Source organism: Bubalus bubalis, chromosome 3, assembly GCF_019923935.1.
Source record: "Bubalus bubalis isolate 160015118507 breed Murrah chromosome 3, NDDB_SH_1, whole genome shotgun sequence".
Taxonomy (NCBI): Eukaryota; Metazoa; Chordata; class Mammalia; order Artiodactyla; family Bovidae; genus Bubalus; species Bubalus bubalis.
Window position 1 is genome coordinate 26,024,464 of NC_059159.1, and position 22,655 is coordinate 26,047,118.

Sequence of the window (22,655 nt, forward strand, 5' to 3'; positions counted from 1 at the left end):
AGGTTGCAGCCTGCCTCATGCCTCTCCAGAAAGGCTGCCAGAAGCCTTGGACCAGGGCAGACCCAGACCCTCAGCTGAGGGGCAGGGGCTGCAGTCTAGGCCAGACAGCGGTGCCTGGCCAGCCAAGGGAGGGGGAGGGAGCCCAGGTGCCAGGGGCAGGGGCTTGGCCTCCCCATGTGGGAGCAAGGTGATGCCTCCCTGGGCAAGAGGGAAGTCTTCTGGCGTTGAGGCTATCTCAGGCTGACCAAACGGAGACGATGCTCTGAAGCCGGGCAGTCCTCCGTCCATGAAGAGCTTCCACACAGGACAAAGGGCAGCTATGGTGCAGCTTGCAGGACCTGGCCCTAAGGCCTGCTGCGAGGATTAGAGTGGAGGTGAGGGTGGGTGAGGGGCATCAGGGAGCCATAGCCCCATTCTCTGGACTCTGGGCCCCAAGTCTGGCCTCACAGTAGGGGAGAGGCCCTGGCTCCCCCAGGAGACCCCTGGGGACTTGGGGGCCAACCAGAGCCTCTGAGGTGGCTGAACTGAACAGCACAGCTGCCTGTTAACCAGGGCCTCTGGAGACACTACTTAATGATAACAAATGCCATTCTTCTAGCATTTCAAAGTTGACAAAGCACTTTCACAGCTGTAATGTCATGTGATGGTCTCATGAGCCCTGACTGAGAGGTATTATTGAACCCACTTCATAGATGAGACAACTGAAACCCAGAGATTTGCCCAAGGTCACCTGATAGGAAGTAGCAGAGCCAACCTGGGAGCCACATCTCTCCCGAGCACCCTGGTCACCTTTCCCTCTGCCCTCGCCACCTCTAACCCTGCCAGGCTGCCTCTGTTGCCAGAAGGATGAGGAAGGAGGCGGTTGTGTTGGGGGTAAGGTGACATGAAGGGTGGGGGTGAGAGGCTGGCCTGGGGAGACAGGGAGCCTAGAGTGGGGACTGGATTTCAGATAGGGGATGGAAATTGGAAATAAAGTGACCCCAGTCAGGTATTTCCCAAGACTTACTCCTCTTCCAAAATCCCTTGCCCGCTCCTGCAAAGAGTGACAGGGACAGCTGGAGCCCACCAGGAGAAGAAAGGGGATCCCCATTTAGAGCCCAGTGTCTTAACACGATGCACAACCGGCCCCCCTCCCTCTGCCCCCAGCCCCCTACCCAGGCTGCAAGAGGCTGGCGCCACACAGGGGAGCCTGGCACAGAGCCACACTAGCGGGGCTTGGTGGAGGGGGACGAAGACCACTGCAACCTGAGTCCCACCCTGGGGGACCCCTGCCTGAACCCCTCTGCCCATCCACAGCTGCTCACCTCTCTGACTGACCACTGAGAGTCCTCAGGGCCTGAGCTTCAGTCTGGGATTCAGAGAAGTCTGCCCTGTGGAAACACCCCTCTCCTTCCCGCCCACAGGGACCCTTCCTGGTTCCTGAAATGAAGTTCCAAGGTCAGAACGCTCTTCGCACCTTTGCTGCTGGTTATTTGGGCTCTATCACCCAAGGGACGTAAGTGTGACCTTTAGAATCACACAGTCCTGAGTTCAAATCCCAGCTTTGCCACTTACTAGCTCTGGGATCTTGGACAAGGTAGTCGCACATTCTCACAGAGTCTGTTCCTCAGCTGTAAAGGGAAAATAAATAGCAGGTCTTTTGGAGATTTGTTATAGAACTTAAAGCTAATATGTGTGAGATTAGACCTAGGACAACCCTGGGTCACAGCAGATATTTGAATCATTGTCATCCCCCCCCCACCACCACCACACTATCATTACTGGCTCCCACAGGAACCCACCCTGCCTTCCAACCTACCCCCAACCCTGCAGCCAGACAAGGTGACTTTGTGTTCCCTGAGTTAAGCCTATGCTTCCTACTTGGGGCTTTTACTGCTATGCCGACTGCCTGAGGAGCCTCTGCCCTGCTCTATCCATAGCCACATCCCTTTCCCAGCTCCTCCTGGAAGTCCTCCCAGATCCCCCTCTCCCACTGCCTCCAGGATATCGCCTTTGCACCACAGAGAAAAGACTGTCCATTTGGGTCCTTGCTTTATCTTACAGTAAATTATAAACTGACTCACCTCTGTAACCCTTTCCATCTCCATGGGGGGCTTCCCTACCCTCCAGCGCCTGTAAAAGCCCATGAAGTGCTGACTGTGTTCCCCTTCAGTGGAGCAAGTTCAGCCCATGTCCCTCCAGCCTGCTTGGATCCACTTCTACATGGAGCCTTTACATCATCCAGCCAGGACAGAGCATTACCATTCAAAGAGAACTTGGAACCAGACTACTTGGAACCTGTATACTCAGATACGATAAAGAGAGCGGGAAAGTGGAGAAAGCAGCATAGTAATGGGAGCCAGCCCCGTGACTTAATCCAACTTGACATGGTTGGGTAAAAGCCATTCACCATTGTCCCTCTGGCTCCAACCAGGCCAGCAACTCACACCTTCCCCCATTCCTGGCTGTCTGCTATTGCAGACGTGGAGCTGGAGTAGCCACCCACAGACACCAATCTGCAAGACAGAGCCTGGGCCTCCATGCAGGGGATAAGGGGAGGCTGCAGGGTTGGGGCAAGCAAACTTGGGGATAATCGCTAAGTTTGGCTGCAGCTGACACAGGGCTGGAGACGAATGCATCAGACACCCATTTGCCTTCTGAGCTGCTCTCTACCTCCAATGACCACGGCCCACCCGGGCAACATCCTCCATATTTTGAGTAAAGTCCCTTCTTCATTTCACCTGAACTGTGAGCTCCTTGAGAACTGGCCCTCACCCCGTGCTGTGCCTCATGAACAATTATTAGTACAATCACCCCATTGTACAGATGAGGAAATTGAGGCTCAAAGATGTATAGTGACTCATAAGGTGCACAGGTGCACATGGATTCACAGCAGAGATGGGAACCTATTTGAGACCTCGGGCCTCCAATATTCTGGACTCCTCTCACAGTACCCTTTTGAGGGGGAGGTCAGTTTCTCAAGGCAAGATATTCTCCTCAAACTTCCAAAGCCAACAAGTTCTGGAGGATTCAGGAGCAGAAAACAGGCTCCTTCCTCTCCACCCACACTCTCCCAGGGCTCCCCAAGTCACCTCCTAGCTTTGGAGGCCCTGAGCAAGGTCACTGGCCAGTGGCCAGAGGGGTTTCTTTCCTGGTTTTTCAACAAATCCTTAGTCTCCTCCTCCCCTCCCTGCCTCCGCTCTGCGGAGGAGGACTTGAGGCCCTAGAGGGGCAGTGAGCCAGCCAGTGATGCCTCTGGAAGGGGATGCCAGGGTCTGGCTCTCAGGTGCCAGTCTTTCTGGAACCCCAGGCCATTCCTGTATAAATAGCAAAGCTCTGCACTCTCCGTTCTGCCAGCCCTATCTCCAACCTCAGTGTCCTATGCTATTTGGAGCAGACAAAAATTTCTGGCAGCAACTGTTAAGCCCCCAGAGTGATGGGAAAGGCACGATTCTGGTCTCTGGTCAGCTCCTCAACTGATGGTAGAAACAGGTCGCACTTGGAGGACGGCAGAGAGAGGAAGAGCAGTGGACGTTGGTGCCGGGCAGAAGGGTCGGCAGGGGAAAGGCGACTTGTGGGAGCAGGGCGCTGGGAAGAAGGGCTGGCCCGGGAGTTTTTGGCCGGAGGAAAGGCCTGGGAAACCGGCGGCGGCGGCCTGCGTGGGTTGGGGCAGAGGCGCCGGCCAGGGCTGGCCCAGGGAGCGGGTGGCTGAGAGGCTGGGGGAGGGCAGGACCTCGGCGCTGGAGGTCCCGTCCTGGACCGGCTCCGGAGGCCCCAGCCGGGAAACCTAAGCCTGCGGGCCCTCCCCCTCCCCAATCATCGGGTGCTAAAAAGCCCACGACATTTACGACTTCAGGAGGGTAAAGAGCCTGAGAAAGAATCGCAGACCATATGGATTTGTTTCCTGGGTTTAAAAAAAAAATCTAAACTTCTAATTAGGCCGGGAAAAGCCATCGGCCTCAGTCTCGAGGCCCCTGGATTCAATTACTCCCCGGGATCCCCCACGCGCGGCGACAGGGCCCTCCTCGCCCCCTCCACACGCGAGGTCAAGGGTGCCTGGAGACGGGGCGTGGAACGGGGGTGTCCCAACAATGTTTTTATCCACTTGGGATGGATTCGATGTTAGATCCCCTCGCGGCTGTTGTGAGTCTTCAGAGCCCAGCCCTCCCCCCGCCCCGCCCCGCCCCGCCCCTCGGCTACTTGCCTCCCTGAAGAGAGGTCTTGGGATAGGACCTCCTTGAAGGCCCCTCCTCTCTGCTAGAAAAACTTCTTGACATCAGGCTAAAACTGAATCACTGAGCAAGTTAGAAGGTAGAATTGGGGATATTTTCACCAAAAAAACGTTTTTAAGAGTTGGTATAAGACTTTTTCTGGAGAAGGCAATGGCACCCCACTCCAGTACTCTTGCCTGGAAAATCCCACGGACGGAGGAGTCTGGTGGGCTGCAGTCCATCTAAGTCACGACTGAGCGACTTCACTTTCACTTTTCACTTTGTAGAAGGAAATGGCAGCCCATTCCAGTATTCTTGCCTGGAGAATCCCAGGGACGGGGGAGCTTGGTGGGCTGCCGTCTATGGGGTCGCATAGAGTCGGACACGACTTAGCAACATAAGACTTTTTTTAGGATATACGGAAACAAACCGGAAAAACCCCCTTCGTGGGCCACACGTGCTCTGGGTTCTCCCGGAGACGGTCCCCTCAGTCTATAAACACCTTCTCTGAGCCCTGTCACTTTCTCAAGTCTGTTCTTGCACCCTCTCCGTCCAACTCTAGATTCTGGGAGAAAGAAGTCACCCCCCTCCTGCCTCTCACCCTCAACCAACCCTGCTGACCTCCACCTCCCCACGCTCTTCCCGCCCCTAGCTGGCCTCCCTCCTTGTGGGACCCCCTGAGTGCTCCAGGCCTCACCCTCCCAGACTCTCTGCCCCTGCCCCTGTGCTCTGAGGGCCTGGTCACCCCTGCAACGGGGTCCTCCCTAAGTTGCCAGGACACAGCTAACTCTCCACTGACTCCTCCCCCCACCGCCCCAGGGTCAAAGCTTCTGGGTTCCCTTCTGGGCCCTTCACTCTGTCTAGGCTTTGTTGTCTTTCTGGCTCACATCCCTACTCTAAATGGCTTCTGAGTCTATTACCTTAGCACTTTCTCTTTCCTTCTGATTTCCTCAAGTTTCTGGTTGCCTATAAGTACTGCCTTTTGCATGTTCTACTAACATCTTCAACTCAATGTGCTGGTAATGCAACAAGAATTCATTCTTGGGACTTCCCTGGTGGTCCAAGACTTGATGCTCCCAATGCAGCGGGCCCAGGTTCCATCCTTGGTCAGGGAACTAGGTCCCACATGCTAAAGATCTCACATGCCTCAATGAAGATCGAAGATCCTGCGTGCCACACCTAAGACCTGGCAGCCAAGTAAGTAAATCCATTTTTTTTCTAAAAAAAGAATTTATTTTTTATCTGCATCATCCTTCTGAAACCAAAGCAACAACAAGAGTTCCTCCTTCACTGCTCTGTATTGTTTTTTAATATATATATTTCAAAAAGCAACTTTAGGTTCACAGCAAAGGTGAGTGAAAAGTACCAAAGAGTATTGACAATTTCCATGTACCCTCTATCACCCCAACACATATCTTCCTCCACTGTCTACATCCCAGACCACAGTGTGCAGTAGTTACACTGGTGAACCTACACTGACTCTTCATCATCACCAAAGTCCATGTTCACATTAGAGTTCACTTTAGTGCTGTACATCTTATGGGGTTGGACAAATGCATCATGACATGTATCCACCCTTATAATATGGTACAGAATTGTTCCACTGCCCTAAAAATTCTCTATTTGCCCCTCCTATTGACCCTTCTCTCTCCTAGTCCCTGGCAACCACTTATTCTTTTACCGTCTCCATAATTTTGCCTTTTTCCAGATTGTTATATGTATGACATACAGTTTGTAGCCTTTTCAGATTGGCTTCTTTCACTTAGCAATATGCATTTAAGTTTCCTCCATGTCTTTTCATGGCTTGATAACTCATTTCTTTTTAGTGTTGAATAATATTCCATTTCACTTCACATTCCAGGATGTCTGGCTCTAGGTGAGTGATCACACCAACATGATTATCTTGGTCGTGAAGATATTTTTTTGTACAGTGGGCCTTAGAAAGCATCACTACGAACAAAGCTAGTGGAGGTGATGGCATTCCAGTTGAGCTATTTCAAATCCTGAAAGATGATGCTGTGAAAGTGCTGCACTCAATATGCCAGAAAATTTGGACAACTCAGCAGTGGCCACAGGACTGGAAAAGGTCAGTTTTCATTCCAACCCCAAAGAAAGGCAATGCCAAAGGATGCTCAAACTACCGTACAATTGCACTCATCTCACACGCTAGTAAAGTAATTCTTAAAATTCTCCAAGCCAGGCTTCAGGTGTGGATTTAAGTTTTCAGTTAGTTTGGGTAAATACCAAGGAGTGTAATTGCTGGATCATATGATAAGAGTATGTTTAATTTTATAAGAAACTGGTAAACTGCCTTCCAAGGTGACTATACTACTTTGCATTCCCACCAGCAATGAATGAAAGTCCCTGCTGCTCCTCAGCCTCCCCAGCATTTGTTGTCTCAGTGTTTTGGATTTTGGCCATTCCAATAGGTGTGTTGTGGTATCTCATTTTTGTTTTAATTTGCAATTCCCTAATGACATATGGTGACATCTTTTCCTATGCTTACTTGTCATCTCTTCTTTGGTGAGTTGTCTGTTCAGGACTTTGTCCATTTTGTAATCAGGCTGTTTGCTTTCTAATTGTTGAGTCTTTGGAATTCTTTATATATGTTGGATAGCAGTCCTTTATTAGATATGCCTTTTGCCAATATTTTCTCCCAGGCAGTGGCTTGTTTTCTGATTCTGTTGACATTATCTTTCACAGAGCAGAAGTCTTTCACTCTAAAGAAGTCCAGCTTATCAGTGATTTCTTTCAAAGATTGTGCCTTTGGTATTTGTGTCCAAAAAGTCATCACAGTTCACCAGGTAAACTAGGTTTTCTCCTGTATTATCTTCTATAAGTTTTCTAGATTTTTGGGTTTTACATTTAAGTCTATGATCCATTTTCAGTTAATTTTCTTGAAGAATGTGAAATCTGTGTAGATTCTTTCTTTTTTCTTTCTTGCTTTTTGTGCATGTGGATGTCCAGTTGTGGAAAAGACTATCTTCTCTCCATTGTGTTGCCTTTGCTCCTTTGTTAAAGATCAATTGACTATATTTCTGACTCTCTATTCTGTTTCTTGATCTATTTATCTATCTTTTGCCAATGCCATAGTGTGTTTTGATTATTGTAGAACAACGGACTGGTTCCAAATCAGGAAAGGAGTATATTGGCTGTATATTGGAACCCTGCTTATTTAACTTATATGCAGAGTACATTATGAGAAATGCTGGGTTGGATGAAGCAAAAACTGGAATCCAGATTGCTGGGAGAAATATCAGTAACCTCAGATGACACCAATCTTATGGCAGAAAGCAAAGAGGAACTAAAGAGCCTCTTGATAAAAGTGAAAGAGGAGAGTGAAAAAGCTGGTTTAGAACTCAATATTCAAAAAACAAAGATCATGGCATCTGGTCCCATCACTTCATGGTAAATAGATGGGGAAACAATGGAAACAGTGACAGACTTTATTTTCTTGGGCTCCAAAATCACTACAGATGGTGACTGCAGCCATGAAATTAAAAGATGCTTGCTCCTTGGAAGAAAAGCTATGACCAACCTAGACAGCGTATTACAAAGCAGAGATGTTACTTTTCCAACAAAGGTCCTCTAGTCAAAGCTACAGTTTATCCATTAGTCATGTATGGATGTGAGAGCTGGACCATAAAAAAAGCTGAGTGCTGAAGAGCTGTTGCTTTTGACCTGTGGTGTTGGAGAAGACTCTTAAGAGTCCCTTGGACTGCAAGGAGATCAAGCCAGTTAATCCTAAAGCAAGTCAATCCTGAATATTCACTGGAAGGACTAATGCTGAAGTTGAAGCACCAATATTCTGGCCACCTGAAGCAAAGGACTGACTCACTGGAAAAGACCGTGATGCTGGAAAAGATTGAGGGCAGGAGAAGGGGATGACAGAGAATGAGATGGTTGGATGGCATCACCAACTCGATGGACATGAATTTGAGCAGACTTCAGGAGTTGGTGATGGACGGGGAAGCCTGGCGTGCTGCAGTCCATGGGGTTGCATAGAGTCGGACACGACTGAGCAACTGAACTGAACTAAGTCTTAAAGTCAGATCTTCCAACTTTGTTTTTCTCCTTCAGAATTAAATTGGCTATTTTAGGGTTTTTTGCCCCTCCATTCAGATTTTAGAATCAGTTTGTTGATACCCACAAAAAACTAAGTGGTATCTTGATTAGGATTGCACTGAATCTGTCGGTCACATTGGGGATAATTGAGAGCTTGACAAAATTGAGTCTTACTATCTATATACATGGAATATCTCTCTATTTAGTTCTTCAATATCTTTCATCAGAGTTTTGTAGTTTTTGTCATATAGATCTTATATGTATTGATTTATACATGAATATTTCATTCTAGGGGATGCTAGGTAAATGATAGTGTGTTTTTAACTTCAAATTCCTCTTGTTCATTGGCTGAATGTAGGAAAGTGATTGCTTTATGTATATTAACCCTATATCCTTCAACCTTGTGATGATCATTTTCAGTTCCAGGAGTTTTTTTGTCAGTTATTTCAGATTTTCTATATAGATGATCATATAATCTAAGAAGAAACACAGAGCGCAGAGCGGTTTGGTCGTTCGTTGGAAGGAGCTTTTCCCGTGTTTCAGCTACTGCAGCTCTTTGGGCAGCAGAGGCGGCGCGGTGGTCGGAGAAGCGGCCTAAAACTTCGGCGTTAGGTAAAAGAAAATGGCCCGAACCAAGCAGACTGCTCGTAAGTCAACGGGTGGGAAAGCGCCCCGCAAGCAGCTGGCCACCAAAGCGGCCAGGAAAAGTGCCCCCTCTACTGGCGGGGTGAAAAAACCTCATCGCTACAGGCCCGGGACTGTTGCGCTTCGAGAAATCCGTCGTTACCAGAAATCCACCGAGTTTCTGATCCGGAAACTGCCTTTCCAGAGGTTGGTGAGGGATATCGCCCAGGATTTCAAAACCGACTTGAGGTTCCAGAGTGCCGCCATCGGCGCGCTGCAGGAGGCTAGCGAAGCGTACCTGGTGGGTTTGTTTGAAGATACTAATCTGTGTGCCATCCACGCTGAGAGAGTCACCATCATGCCCAAAGACATCCAGTTGGCTCGCCGGATACGGGGAGAGAGAGCTTAAGTGAAGGCAGTTTTTATGGTGTTTTGTACTAAATTCTGTAAAATACTTCGGTTTAATTTGTGACTTTTTTTGTAAGAAATTGTTTATAATATGTTGCATTTGTACTTAAGTCATTCCATCTTTCACTCAGGATGAATGCGAAAAGTGACTGTTCACAGACCTCAGTGATGTGAGCACTGTTGCTCAGGAGTGACAAGTTGCTAATATGCAGAAGGGATGGGTGATATTTCTTGCTTCTCATGATGCATGTTTCTGTATGTTAATGACTTGTTGGGTAGCTATTAAGGTACTAGAATTGATAAATGTGTACAGGGTCCTTTTGCAATAAAACTGGTTATGACTTGATCCAAGTGTTTAACAATTGGGGCTGTTAAGTCTGACCATACATCACTGTGATAGAATGTGGGCTTTTTCAAGGGTGAAGATACAAGTCTTAACCACAGTGTAACTTACAGTTTCCTTAAAAAAAAAAAAGTAAACCTGGCAGCTATAGAATACACTATGTGCATTTATAATAGCTATTTTATGTATTGTAGTGTCAACATTTTTTAATTAAATGTTTTACATTGACATGTGGTGGGGAGTGTTGTCTTTAAGGTGTGTAATTTAGAGTTTGGGTTTCTCCTGAGTAGACTGCACTTGTTTATGTAGTAAAATGCTTTGTGCGTTATACCTTGCATAAGTCCTCATTCTACCACATGTTAAACTAACCTTCTAGCTGATAATGCAAACACTAACGGGGAGGGGGATTTATTTATAAGGGCTCTAGACTATAATACAAGTTATTCACACCAGCATCATCTGTTACTAATATAGTAGTTAGCGCAGCTTTTCTTTGTGTTGTGATTGGTCTCATAACTAGGTTGAACTTTTCTCTACCAAGGGGGAACAATACCGAACTTTTTTTCCTTGTGGGGTTTGTATTATAACTTAGGGTGAACTTGCTGTGGGGGAGGGACACAGCTTCAGCTTATGGAACCTCTGCCAGTTAAAATGGTGTTCATGTGGCATAGGTTCTGGGAAAATCACTTCATAGAGATGGCTTTCCAAGTGGTTTTAAAATTTATCCTTCTATTGAAGTTTTTAGGTCAATTATGTATGTTGACTAAATTTACAAATAAACTTGTTTATTCAACTAAAAAAAAAAAAGAAGAAACACAGTTTGATTTCTTCCTTCTTATACCTTTTTTTCCCTTTTTTTGTTTTGCTGCATTAGCTAGGACTCCCAGTACAATATGGAAAGTCAGAGAGAAAGGGGCATCCTTGCCTTGTTTCTTGCTCCTTAACAGGAACAAGCGTTTAGTTTCTCATCATTTAGTATGATGTTAGCTATAGATTTTTTGTAGATGTTCTTTATCAAGTTGAGAAAATCTCCTTCTATTCCTAGTTTGCTAATAGTTTTTATCATGAATGGATGTTGAATTTTGTCAAATGCTTTTTTCTATACCTATTGATAGGGTCACAAGATGTGACCCCTTGTAGATGTGATGGATTACATTAATTGGTTTTCAAATATTGAACCAGCTTTGCATATTTAAGATGAATTCCATTTGGTCATGGTGTATAATTTTTTTCTACATTGTTGGACTGGATTTGCTAATATTTTGTTGAGGATTTTTGCATCTATGTTCATGAGAGATATTGGTGTATAGTTTTATTTTCTTGTATTATTTTTGTCTGGCTTTGGTATTCAGGTAATGGTACTCTCATAGAATGAATTGGAAAGTATTTCCTCGGCTTTTATCTTCTGGAAGAGATTGTATTAGTAGAAAACTGGTATAATTTCTTCCTTAAGAAAAGTAAAGTAAAAAAATTCACCATCTGGGACTGGCGCTTTCTGTTTTGAAATGTTATTAATTATTGATTAAATTTTGGTAATAGATACAGGTCTATTCAGATTGTCTGTTAGTGTTCTCAGTGCTTTTGAACTGTGGTGCTGGAGAAGATTCTTGAGAGTCCCTTGGACAGTAAGGAGATCAAAGTAGTCAATCCTAAAGGAAATGAATCCTGAATATTCATTGGAAGGACTGATCCTGAAGCTAAAGTTCCAATACTTTGGCCACCTGATGCGAAGAGCCAACTCTTTGGAAAAGACCCTGATGCTGGGAATGATTGAGGGCAGGAGGAGAAGGGGGCGACAGAGGACGAGATGGTTGGATGGCATCACTGACTCAATGGGCATGAGTTTGAGTAAGCTCTAGGAGTTGGTGATGGACAGGGAAGCCTGGAGTGCTGCAGTCCATGGGGTTGAAGAGTTGGACATGACTGAGCGACTGAACTGAACTGAATATCCAATTGTACTACAGTTTGTTTATCCATTCAATTGTTTTTAAAATTAATTTTTATTGGAGTATAGTTGATTTACAACATTGTATTAGTTTCTACTGTACAGCAAAGTGAGTCAGTTATACAAATACACATATCCACTCTTTTTTAGATTCTATTCCCATATATGTCATTAAAGAGCATTGAACACTCAATGAAACATTTGCGCTGTCTCCAGATTTTGACTGTTACAAGTCAAACTTCTGTGAACTTTCATGTGTATCTGTCTTTTTACATTTGCTTTTCTCTTAGATCAACTCTTCAGAGTGGAATGATTGGATAATACAGTAGGTATATATTTAACTTTTAAGAAACTGTCAAACTGTTTTCCAAAGTGGTTGTACCATTTTACATTCCCTCAACAGTGTATGAGAGTCCTAGTTTTTCCATATCCTTGCCAAGACTTCGTATGATTAGTTTCTTTTCTTTTTAATTAATTTATTTTAATTTTAGGATAATTACTTAATAATTTGAGCTTTTTTTAAATTTTAGCCATTAATTAACCTATTATGTTGTGGTATCTCACTGTAGTTTTAATTGGGCATTTCCTTAATGACTAATATTGTTGAGCATCTTTTCATGGGCTTATTTGCCCTCCATATATTTTCCTTAAAAAATATCTCTTCAAATCTTTTGCCCACTTTTTATTGGGTTGTTTGTTTTCTTACTGTTTTGAGAGTTCTTTATATATCTGTAGCTACAAGTCCTTTATGAGATATATGCTTTATAAATATTTTCTTGTGTTTTGAAAAATAAGCTTTTAATTTTAGGATAGTGTTAAATTTACAGAAAAATAACGCAGAGAATTCCCACATATCCCACACCCAGTTTTCCCTGGTGCATTAATGTCATACATTTGTTACAAGTAATAAACCAGTTATTATTGTTCAGTGGCTAAGTCCTGTTCAACCCTGTGTGACTGCCGTGGACTGTAGTCTGCCAAGCTCCTCTCCATGGGATTTCTCAGGCAAGAATACTGGAGTGGGTTGCCATTTCCTTCTCCAGGGGATCTTCCCACACCAGGGATTGAACTTGTGTCTTTTGCATTGAAAGTGGATTCTTTACCGCTGAGCCACCATGGAAGGCCAATAAACCAACACTGCTATATTAATAATTATTATTATTTTTATTTTGGCCACACCACACGGCATGCAGGACTTTAGTTCCCAGACCAGGGATTGAACCCGAGATCCCTGCAGTGGAAAGGCAGACTTAATCTCTGGACTTCTAGGAAATTCCCAGATTTCCTTACTTTTTATTTAATGTCCCTTTTCTGTTTCAGTATTCCATCTTGGATACTATACTTATCTCCTTAGACTTCTTGCTGCTGCTGCTGCTGCTGCTAAGTCGCTTCAGTCGTGTCCGACTCTGTGTGACCCCATAGACGGCAGCCACCAGGTCCAGGGACACGGGAGCCTGAGACTTCTTAGGCTGTAACAGTTTCTCACACTTTCCTTGTATTAATACCCTTGACAGTCTGAGGATTTTGTAGATTATCCCTGGTCAAATATTTTGTAGCCTGTCCCTCCACTGGGATTTGTTTAATGTTTGTCTCATGATTAGCCTGGGGTTATGGATTTGGGGTGTCATTTTTATCATACTATATCAAGGGTATGTTAACGTTGATCACCTAGCCAAGGTTGTTTGTCAGGTGTTTCTACTGTAAAAATACTCATTTTCCCCTCTTTCCATACTGCATTTTTTGGAAGGAACTCACACTTAAAGGATGGGAAACTATGCTATACCTCACAAGTAGGATATATATTATTTAGACTTCTTTGCATGAGATTTGTTTCTCCTCTATTTACTTACTCAGTAATTTATTTATATCAATATGGACTCATATACATTTATTTTCTACTTTGAGCTATAATCCAATACTACTTCACTTAGTCTGTTGTGCAGTTTTTTCCAGCTTTGGCCACTGGGATCTCTTTCAGTTTGATCTGTGTTCCTTTGACATATCTTCATGACTGTGTATGTAGCGGGGGAGGTTGCCTTTTTATGTGTTTTGTTTTGTTTGAGTAGTTTCTTACTTTTGGCACTACAAGATTCTCCAGGCTCATCTCATATATTTCCTGTCCAAGTCCTGCAAGCGTGTGTGCTCAGTCATTTCAGTCGTGTCTGACTCTTTGTGACCCCATGGACTGTAGCTTGCCAGGCTCCTTTGTCCATGGGATTATCCAGGCAAGAATGCTGCAGTGGATTGCCAGGGGATCTTTTCGACCCAGGGATCGAATCAGGATCCTGCATTCCTTGCACTGCAGGCAGATTCTTTACTGCTGAGCCAGCAGAGAAGCCCGTTCATGGCCTAAAATCAATTTTCTAAGAATCCCTTGTTCCATTTATTGGAGAATGGTATTAGAAACCAAGATCTGGGCACTAAAGTGCTCATTTCTAATAGTGTGTGATTGCTTCTAGGCTGTCTCAGTTGTTACAGTAAGGAAATATATGTATACAAATCCATGTATATAGATATGCCTATATATTTCTATATATAACCATCTATTAAGTTGAACATGAGTTTATACTAATGTCCCTAACTGTAACCCACAAATCATTCTGTCATTCTAGCCTCCTCTCCTTGCTTACATGTATCACTGCTTAGTGAGAAACCCAGCTTCTACAATCCACTATCCATTTATGTAGCTGTTCAATTCCAGTATATACACATACCAGAATAGAACTGTGAACCTGTGCCCCTGCAGGAAATAACTTTACCAGCCAGAATCCCGTGCTGATGTACCGTTTCTTCTGACTTTAATCCTACAGATGGGACTCATTCACAATCTCCTCTAGAGAGGTTGTTTCATACATTCATTAACAGATTATTTTGTCACAATCTGCATTCCTTTGTAGCTGAGCTTGGGCCTTCCCAGGACAGAAGTCCCCATCATGTCCCCAGACTCCCCTGCTCTTGTTTGTAGAAAAACTTTAGACTCCTAGGCCTTCTCCAAGTTCCAAAGAATAAATTTAATCAGAAATGTGAGAAAAACCCAAAAGAAAGGAAAACAGTCAAACAAGGCAAAATAATAATAGTTTTGGCATTAAACAAGCTCAAAGACCTTTAATTCCTCCTCATGGACTATAGACAGTATTCTGAATCATATGCTTTGAGCAGTTTTGCAGATACTGAAACTCTCACCAGGTGGATAAAGTTTGCTGACCACAAGCCATAGACCCTGAACTAGAAGGTTGGAACTAGAAGGTTGATGATGCTGACTCCTGATTACCTCACCATCAACCAATCAGAAAAATGTTCTTGAGTTGATCACACACTTCCCTCAGGTCTTTTAAGCACAAGCTACCTGGACTCCTTGCTTAGTGCCCTGCAATAAACACTACAGTTTCCTTCACTACAACCCAGTGTAAACTGACTTTACTGCACGTGGGTGAGCAGACCTGAGTTTGGTTCTGTAACACTTTCCTGAGATTCCTCAGTTCCCCAGATGAATTTCTAAATTTGCATGCATTATGGTTAACTATTTGTGCTCTAAAGTAATGTGCATTTAAAATTCATCCATGACTTTTCTTTCATCACTGAATAATACTCCCCTGGATAGATGTGCATGGTTTCTCTATCCATTAACCCATGGAAACATCTTGATCACTTCCAATTTGGGGCAATTATCAATAAAGCTGCTAAAAACATTTGTATGTAGGTCTTCGTGTGGACATAAAGTTTCAGATCAACTGGATAAACACATAGATGTGTTATCATTAGATCAAATATTTAGCTTTGTATGAAACTGCCAAACTGTCTTCCAAAGTGGCTGTACCACTTTGCATTCCCACTGCCAATTGTTTCTTACCCTTGCCAGCAATTGATATTATCAATGTTTAAAATTTTAACTATTCTAATAGGTATGTCATTTTTGTTTTAATTTTCAATTAAATTTAAATTTTCTTAATGACAAATGATGTTGAGTGTGTTTTCATATACCTATTTGCCATCTGTGTGTTTTCTTTGGGGAGGTATCTGTCCATATCATTTGCCCACTTTTCAATTGGTTGGTTTTATTTATATCAAGTGAAGGCAATGGCACCCCACTCCAGTACTCTTGCCTGGAAAATCCCATGGACACAGGAGCCTGGTAGGCTACAGTCCATGGGGTCGCAAAGAGTCGGACACAACTGAGCGACTTCACTTTCACTTTTCCCTTTCATGCATTGGAGAAGGAAATGGCAACCCACTCCAGTATTCTTGCCTGGAGAATCCCAGGGACAGGGGAGCCTGGTGGGCTGCCGTCTATGGGGTCGCACAGAGTCGGACACGACTGAAGCAACTTAGCAGCAGCAGCAAGAGTTCTTTGTATATTCTGGATACAAGTCCCTTTTTTTTATACAAGTCTTTTTTGTTTTTTTTGATACAAGTCCTTTTTCAGAAATATGTTTTGCAAATACTTTTTCCCAGTCTCGGGCCTGTCTTTTCATTCTCTTAATGGTGTCTTCTGAAAAGATTTTTATTTTGATGAAATTCAGTTTATTAACTTACTCTTTTATGTATCCTAGTTTTGATGTCATATATAAGAAATCTTTGCCTAACCCAAGATTATAAAATAAAAAATCTTTTATTAATGTTAATAATTAACATTTTATTAATAAAATTAAAATATTTTCTCATGTTTTCTTCTAGAAGTTTTATAATTTTAAGTTTTATGTTCAGGTCTATGAAAAATTTTGAGCTTATTTTATATATGATACATTATATGAGTCAAGATTTTTGTTTTTTGGCTGTGGGGAGTTTTGGACATACAGATATCTGATCGTTTTAGCACCATTTGTTGAAAAAACTACACTTTCTCCATTAAGTTGCCTTTCTACCTTTGTCAAGAATCAGTTGCCCATATATGTTGGTTATTTTTTGGACTCTATTCTATTCCATTGATCGATTTGTCTATCTTTGTGCCAATACTATATTGTCTTGATTAATCTGCCTAGTCAAAGCTATGGTTTTTCCAGTAGTCATGTATGGATGTGAGAGCTGGACTATAAAGAAAGCTGAGCGCCAAAGAATTGATGCTTTTGAACTGTGGTGTTGGAGAAGACTCTTAAGGGTCCCTTGGACAGCAAGGAGATCCAACCAGTCCATCCTAAAGGAAATCAGTCCTGAATGTTCATTGGAAGGACTGATGCTGACACTGGAACTCCAACACTTTGGCCACCTGATGCGAAGAGCTGACTCATTTGAAAAGACCCTGATGCTGGGAATGATTGAAGGAGGGAGGAGAAGGGGACAACAGAAGATGAGATGGTTGGATGGCATTACTGACTCAATGGGCATGAGTTTGAGTAAGCTCCAGGAGTTGGTGATGGACAGGGAAGCCTGGCGTGCTGCAATCCATGGGGTCGCAAAGAGTCAGACATGACTGAGTGGCTGAACTGAATTGAACTATAGATTTATAAGTTCTGAAATCAGGTAATGTTAGTTCTCCAACTTTGTTCTTTTACAAAGACAGATTCAGAGTGATGCTTGGGCTAATCATTCGTATCACTGAAATAAGACCTTCCTGCATAGTCTACCCAATGCATGAATTATGAGTTTTTCCAGTCAGGCTGGTGGAAACAGGTGCTATTCCCAGATGGACACTGCTCTCTATTCCTTTTGGATTGTCTTTCCCGGCTGTTGGTAGTTTTATCAACCGCATATGCTGATTGGTTCTCTGTGTAACACTCAAGAGATGCCCTCGGTAGATCTGAGCAGGTCTCTCCTCTTGGGTACCCTTTCCTGTGGACTCTAGACTCCTTGGTCTGCTTGGACTCTCGTGTCCACTCCTCCTCTCCAGGAGCCCCTCAGGCTCTGCCTCAGTCTCTCCTCGAGCATGGCCTGAAAACCCTCTCTAGGCCCAGCACGTGGTTCCCATTTCTCAGGGATTACTGCCTTTGTCCCCTAATGTCCACTGCCTTGATGACCTTCCTTCACATCTTCTGTCTGGTTGTTTGGGGTTGTTTTGAGGATGGGCAAACACAATCCGTATTACTCAATCCTGGGAAGAAGCTAAAGGATTTTAAAGTCTCTGGCTCTGTCTGACCCAGGAGCTCAAACTCAACTGCTTGCAACTCTGCCTGCTCTGAGAGACCAACAAAAAAGATAAAGAGAGGGCTTGCATGTGGCCCAAGCCAAGGGACCCTGACGGACGCTCGCAGCTCCCAAGAAGAGCAGAAAAAATGGGCAGAACTGGGCTTTGCTGGGTCGGGAAGGGCCTCTTCCCTCCAGAAGACTGAAGGGAGACCCTGTTATGTGAGAGGCTTACCCCTGGAGGCCTCCCAGGAGTTCAGAGCTCCCCCCAGTGCCCATGTGGTGCCAAGGACTGGGGGGCAGGGGCAGTGTCTCAGGGTGGACACCTCATGCCCTGAAGGTTCTGGGGGTGGGACAGGTGCAGCCCTGGGGTGTCAACCTGGCAACTTGCTGAATGTGCAGGAGCCCAGGCCCCTGCCACCCGCCAGGATGGAGATTAGGGTTCAGTGGGGCTGGGCCTCTGAGTCCCCTGTAAGTTTGTGGCAGCAGGTGGTTTGAGATTCCATTCTGAGAGGCCATGGGCATCTTTCGTCGAGAGTAGATGAGGCTTGGGGAGCACAGGCAAGTACGGAAGGAAGGAGCCCAGGTAGACAGGCAGAGGTGCACTCGGAAGGGGGCAGCTGTCGGCTCCCCTTTAAAGTCTGTTGAGCCCTGGGCTCCCTCTCATCCCAGATCTTATCTTGGTGCTGGCCCCGGATGGTGCTTTCTCCAGGACACCTCGGGATCCCTGGGGCAGGAGGAAGGGCAGATCAAAGGGCAGGCGTCCCAACAAGGGAACCTGAGATGGCTTCTTTGTCTGCACCCCAGCAAGGCCCGCCCTGAGACAGGATGGATGGGAGCCCTGGGCCAGGGGGTTGGGAGGGAGTGTGAGCAGAGAAACCAAATCCTGATGCATTCACTGTGGACAAAGGGAAGGGCTTGCAGGGGGGCTCAGCCTCCTCTCACAGCTGCTCTGGCTGAAGGCTTCCAGCACAGTCTGGGGACATCTGGGTCAGTTCTCTTCAGAGGCAAGAAGGACCCAAAGGGGGTAGTGGTTTGCACGCCTGTCGGTTGGGGACTGAGGCCCACTCACTAAACCCTACTTTTAGCTGATCTGAAGTTACCCACATCCAGAGGGGGCCTAGGAGCAGAGCTGGGGTTAGGAGGAGTAGGAAGCAGCGCCCCCATCCCCAATCCCAGACTCTCAAATCCCAGACAGCCCCGACATCACCATCCTCCTGGGAAAGCAGCCTAGCCACTTGGGTGTAACTCTAACCCCAGGCTTGGGGCTCCCCCACATCTGGAGTCCCAGCTGCCGACCCACCATGGAGGCTGTGAACTCTTCCCCCCAAGTCTGCCTGGTCCCAACAACAGAAGAAAAGCCAAGGGAGCAGCAGCTGTCTCCCCGGGGCATCGGGGCCACAGGCGGGTGCCGGTGCTCTGTAGGGGGGTGATGGGGGAGGATCTGGGTTTCACTTGCCTCTATGGTAATTTGGGGCCTTGCAGTTGGTGTTAAGGTTGGGGGTGTATTGGGGATACAGTTAACCTTATTGTAACTTTGGTCTGAATTCAAGGAGACCCAGAGAGACTAGGACCCGCAAACTGTATACCCCTGCCCCTCTGCAAGACCCCTTCTGGGACCAGTTGGATTCCACATAGACTGACTGGTCTAAGCACCCAATTCAGCCAGGCCAGGTCTGGAGGTGGAGATGGGTGGAGACTGGGCAGGGTAAACCCAGTGGCAGGTGGGGTGTGAAGGCCTGAATTCAGTCCCCTCTCCTCCAGTTTTCTCACTCCCCTTGACCCTCCCCCTAGCATTCTGCCTGAGGCTGGTTGTTCTCAAGCCCACCCAGACTAGTTCAGTTCAGTTCAGTTGCTCAGCTGTGTCCGACTCTTTGCGACCACATGAATCGCAGCACGCCAGGCCTCCCTGTCCATCACCAACTCCCGGAGTTCACTCAGACTCACGTCCATTGAGTCAGTGATGCCTTCCAGCCATCTCATCCTCTGTTGTCCCCTTCTCCTCCTGCCCTCAATCCCTCCCAGCATCAGAATCTTTTCCAATGAGTCAACTCTTCGCATGATGTGGCCAAAGTACTGGAGTTTCAGCTTTAGCATCATTCCTTCCAAAGAAATCCCAGGGCTGATCTCCTTCAGAATGGACTGGTTGGATCTCCTTGCAGTCCAAGGGACTCTCAAGAGTCTTCTCCAACACCACAGTTCAAAAGCATCAATTCTTCGGTGCTCATCCTTCTTCACAGTCCAACTCTCACATCCATACATGACCACAGGAAAAACTGTAGCCTTGACTAGACAGACCTTTGTTGGCAAAGTAATGTCTCTGCTTTTGAATATGCTATCTAGGTTGGTCATACCTTTCCTTCCAAGGAGTAAGCATCTTTTAATTTCATGGCTGCAGTCACTATCTGCAGTGATTTTGGAGCCCCAAAAAATAAAGTCTGACACTGTTTCCACTGTTTCCCCATCTATTTCCCATGAAGTGATGGGACCGGATGCCATGATCTTCGTTTTCTGAATGTTGAGCTTTAAGCCAACTTTTTCACTGTCCACCTTCACTTTCATCAAGAGGCTTTTGAGTTCGTCTTCACTTTCTGCCATAAGGGTGGTGTCATCTGCATCTCTGAGGTTATTGATATTTCTCCCGTCAATCTTGATTCCAGCTTGTGCTTCTTCCAGTCCAGCGTTTCTCATGATGTACTGTGCACTGTAGAAGTTAAATAAGCAGGATGACAATAGACAGCCTTGACGTACTCTTTTTCCTATTTGGAACCAGTCTGTTGTTCCATGTCCAGTTCTAACTGTTGCTTCCTGACCTTCTCAAGCGGCAGGTCAGGTGGTCTGGTATGCTCATCTCTTTCAGAATTTTCCATAGTTTATTGTGATCCACACAGTCAAAGGCTTTGGCATAGTCAATAAAGCAGAAATAGATGTTTTTCTGGAACTCTCTTGCTTTTTCCATGATCCAGCGAATGTTGGCAATTTGATCTCTGGTTCCTCTGCCTTTTGTAAAACCAGCTTGAACATCAGGAAGTTCATGGTTCACATATTGCTGAAGCCTGGCTTGGAGAATTTTGAGCATTACTTGACTAGCATGTGAGATGAGTGCAATTGTGCGGTAGTTTAAGCATTCTTTGGCATTGCCTTTCTTTGGGATTGGAATGAAAACTGACCTTTTCCAGTCCTGTGGCCACTGCTGAGTTTTCCAAATTTGCTGGCATATTGAGTGCAGCACTTTCACAGCATCATCTTTCAGGATTTGAAATAGCTCAACTGGAATGCCATCACCTCCACTAGCTTTGTTCGTAGTGATGCTTTCTAAGGCCCACTTGACTTCACATTCTAGGATGTCTGGCTCTAGGTCAGTGATCACACCATCGTGATTATCTGGGTCATGAAGATATTTTTTGTACAGTTCTTCTGTTTATTCTTGCCACCTCTTCTTAATATCTTCTGCTTCTGTTAGGTCCATACCATTTCTGTCCTTTATCGAGCCCATCTTTGCATGAAATGTTCCCTTGGTATCTCTAATTTTCTTGAAGAGATCTCTAGTCTTTCCCATTCTGTTGTTTTCCTCTATTTCTTTGCATTGATCGCTGAGGAAGGCTTTCTTATCTCTTCTTGCTATTCTTTGGAACTCCCAGACTAGTTACTGAGTAACAAATTATCACAAATTCAACAACTGACAACAATGCACATTTATTATCTCATGGTTCCCATGAGTCAGAATCTGGGCCCAGCTTAATTGGATGCTCTGTTTGGGTCTCACAGGCTGTAGTCAAGTTGTCCATCAGGCTGCATTCCTCCCTGAGTTTGGCCTCTTCTGAGCTCACGTGATTGTTGGCAGAATTCAGTTCCTGAGGCTACAGGACTGAAGTCCTGATTTTCTTCCTGGCTGCCAGCCGTAGGCTACTCTCAGCTCTCAGAAGTTGCCCACACTTCATTGCCATGTGGCCCTCTCCCAGCCCTCTCACGACAGGACAGTTTCCTTCTTCAAGGTCAACAAGAGGATCTCTCTGACCTCAGTCTCCGTTTGAGGAGCTTTTATCTGATTAAGCCAGGCCCACCCAGAATCAGCTCCCTTTTGATGACTCATCATCCACTGATTTGGAACCTAACTATAGCTGCAAAACTCCTTTATCTTTTTCAAATTCTACCAACTAGAAGCAAGTCATAGGTTCTGATCATGAGCAAGGGAGGGGATTGTATGAAGGTCTGACTCACTGAGTATCCCCTTTAGCCCTGCCTCTGCCACACCAGCCACTGAGGATCTTTGTAACGTGACTATCCTTCCTCCTTCTGCAGAGCTCTGCCATCTCTGGACTGTGGCAGCAAGAGAGCCAATAACCTGGGCAGGGACCCGTGTGGACTCTTCTTTTCTTGATTTCCTCTCAGCAAAGGGCTGAGATGTGCACAAGGCAAGGCATGGGGAGGGGCAGGGGGAGGTGGCAAGCCTGAGACCCATCGCTGGAACTCACATCCTCAAGGATGAGGCCAACCCCATAAAGAAGTCACTTTAGGAAGCTTCCAAGAGGAGGGATGGTCTGAGCTGACTCCAGTGGGATTTTGAAGGCAACCAAGGTTGGGAGTGGAGGGGAAAGGGCTGCTCTGGCTGAGGGACAGGCTGAGGGAGGTGAATTTGGGGAACGGGGTGCCTGTTGACAACAGGGGCTTTATTTGTTTATTTGACCACACTGAGGCAGCGTGGGATCTCAGTTCCCTGACCAGGGATCAAACCCATTGCTCCCTGCATTGGAAGCAGAGAATCTTAACCACTGGACCACCAGGGAAGTCTCTACCACAGGGCTTTGGCTGGAGAGATCAGACTAGAAAGCAGATGCGGGAGGGCTGAGGATGGCAGGCTGAGGTGGCAATGGGGAGCCGTGAACCTGAATTTCCATGAGCCAGGGAAAGACACAATATCCTGCCGTGACCACATCCTGGGAGGCCCGCGCCCCTTTCTAAACTGAGCCCCCACTCCGAACCAGACACTCACGGTTTGGTGCTGTGAACACGATATTGAATC

At 45.6% G+C, this 22,655-nt stretch overlaps 1 protein-coding gene across 1 annotated transcript; it reads left to right on the top strand.

Annotated features, from left to right (window-relative positions):
- The first annotated feature begins 8,739 nt into the window (after positions 1-8,739).
- On the top strand, positions 8,740-9,633 carry LOC102414136 (histone H3.3A). The gene has a single exon (XM_006061966.4). It carries the CDS (start codon positions 8,878-8,880, stop codon positions 9,286-9,288), a length of 411 nt encoding a protein of 136 aa, XP_006062028.1. The 5' UTR covers positions 8,740-8,877; the 3' UTR covers positions 9,289-9,633.
- Positions 9,634-22,655: the final 13,022 nt, after the last annotated feature.

Excerpts from the sequence above, each read along its gene's own strand:
- LOC102414136 (XM_006061966.4), top strand. The coding sequence starts at position 8,878 with ATGGCCCGAACCAAGCAGACTGCTCGTAAGTCAACGGGTGGGAAAGCG.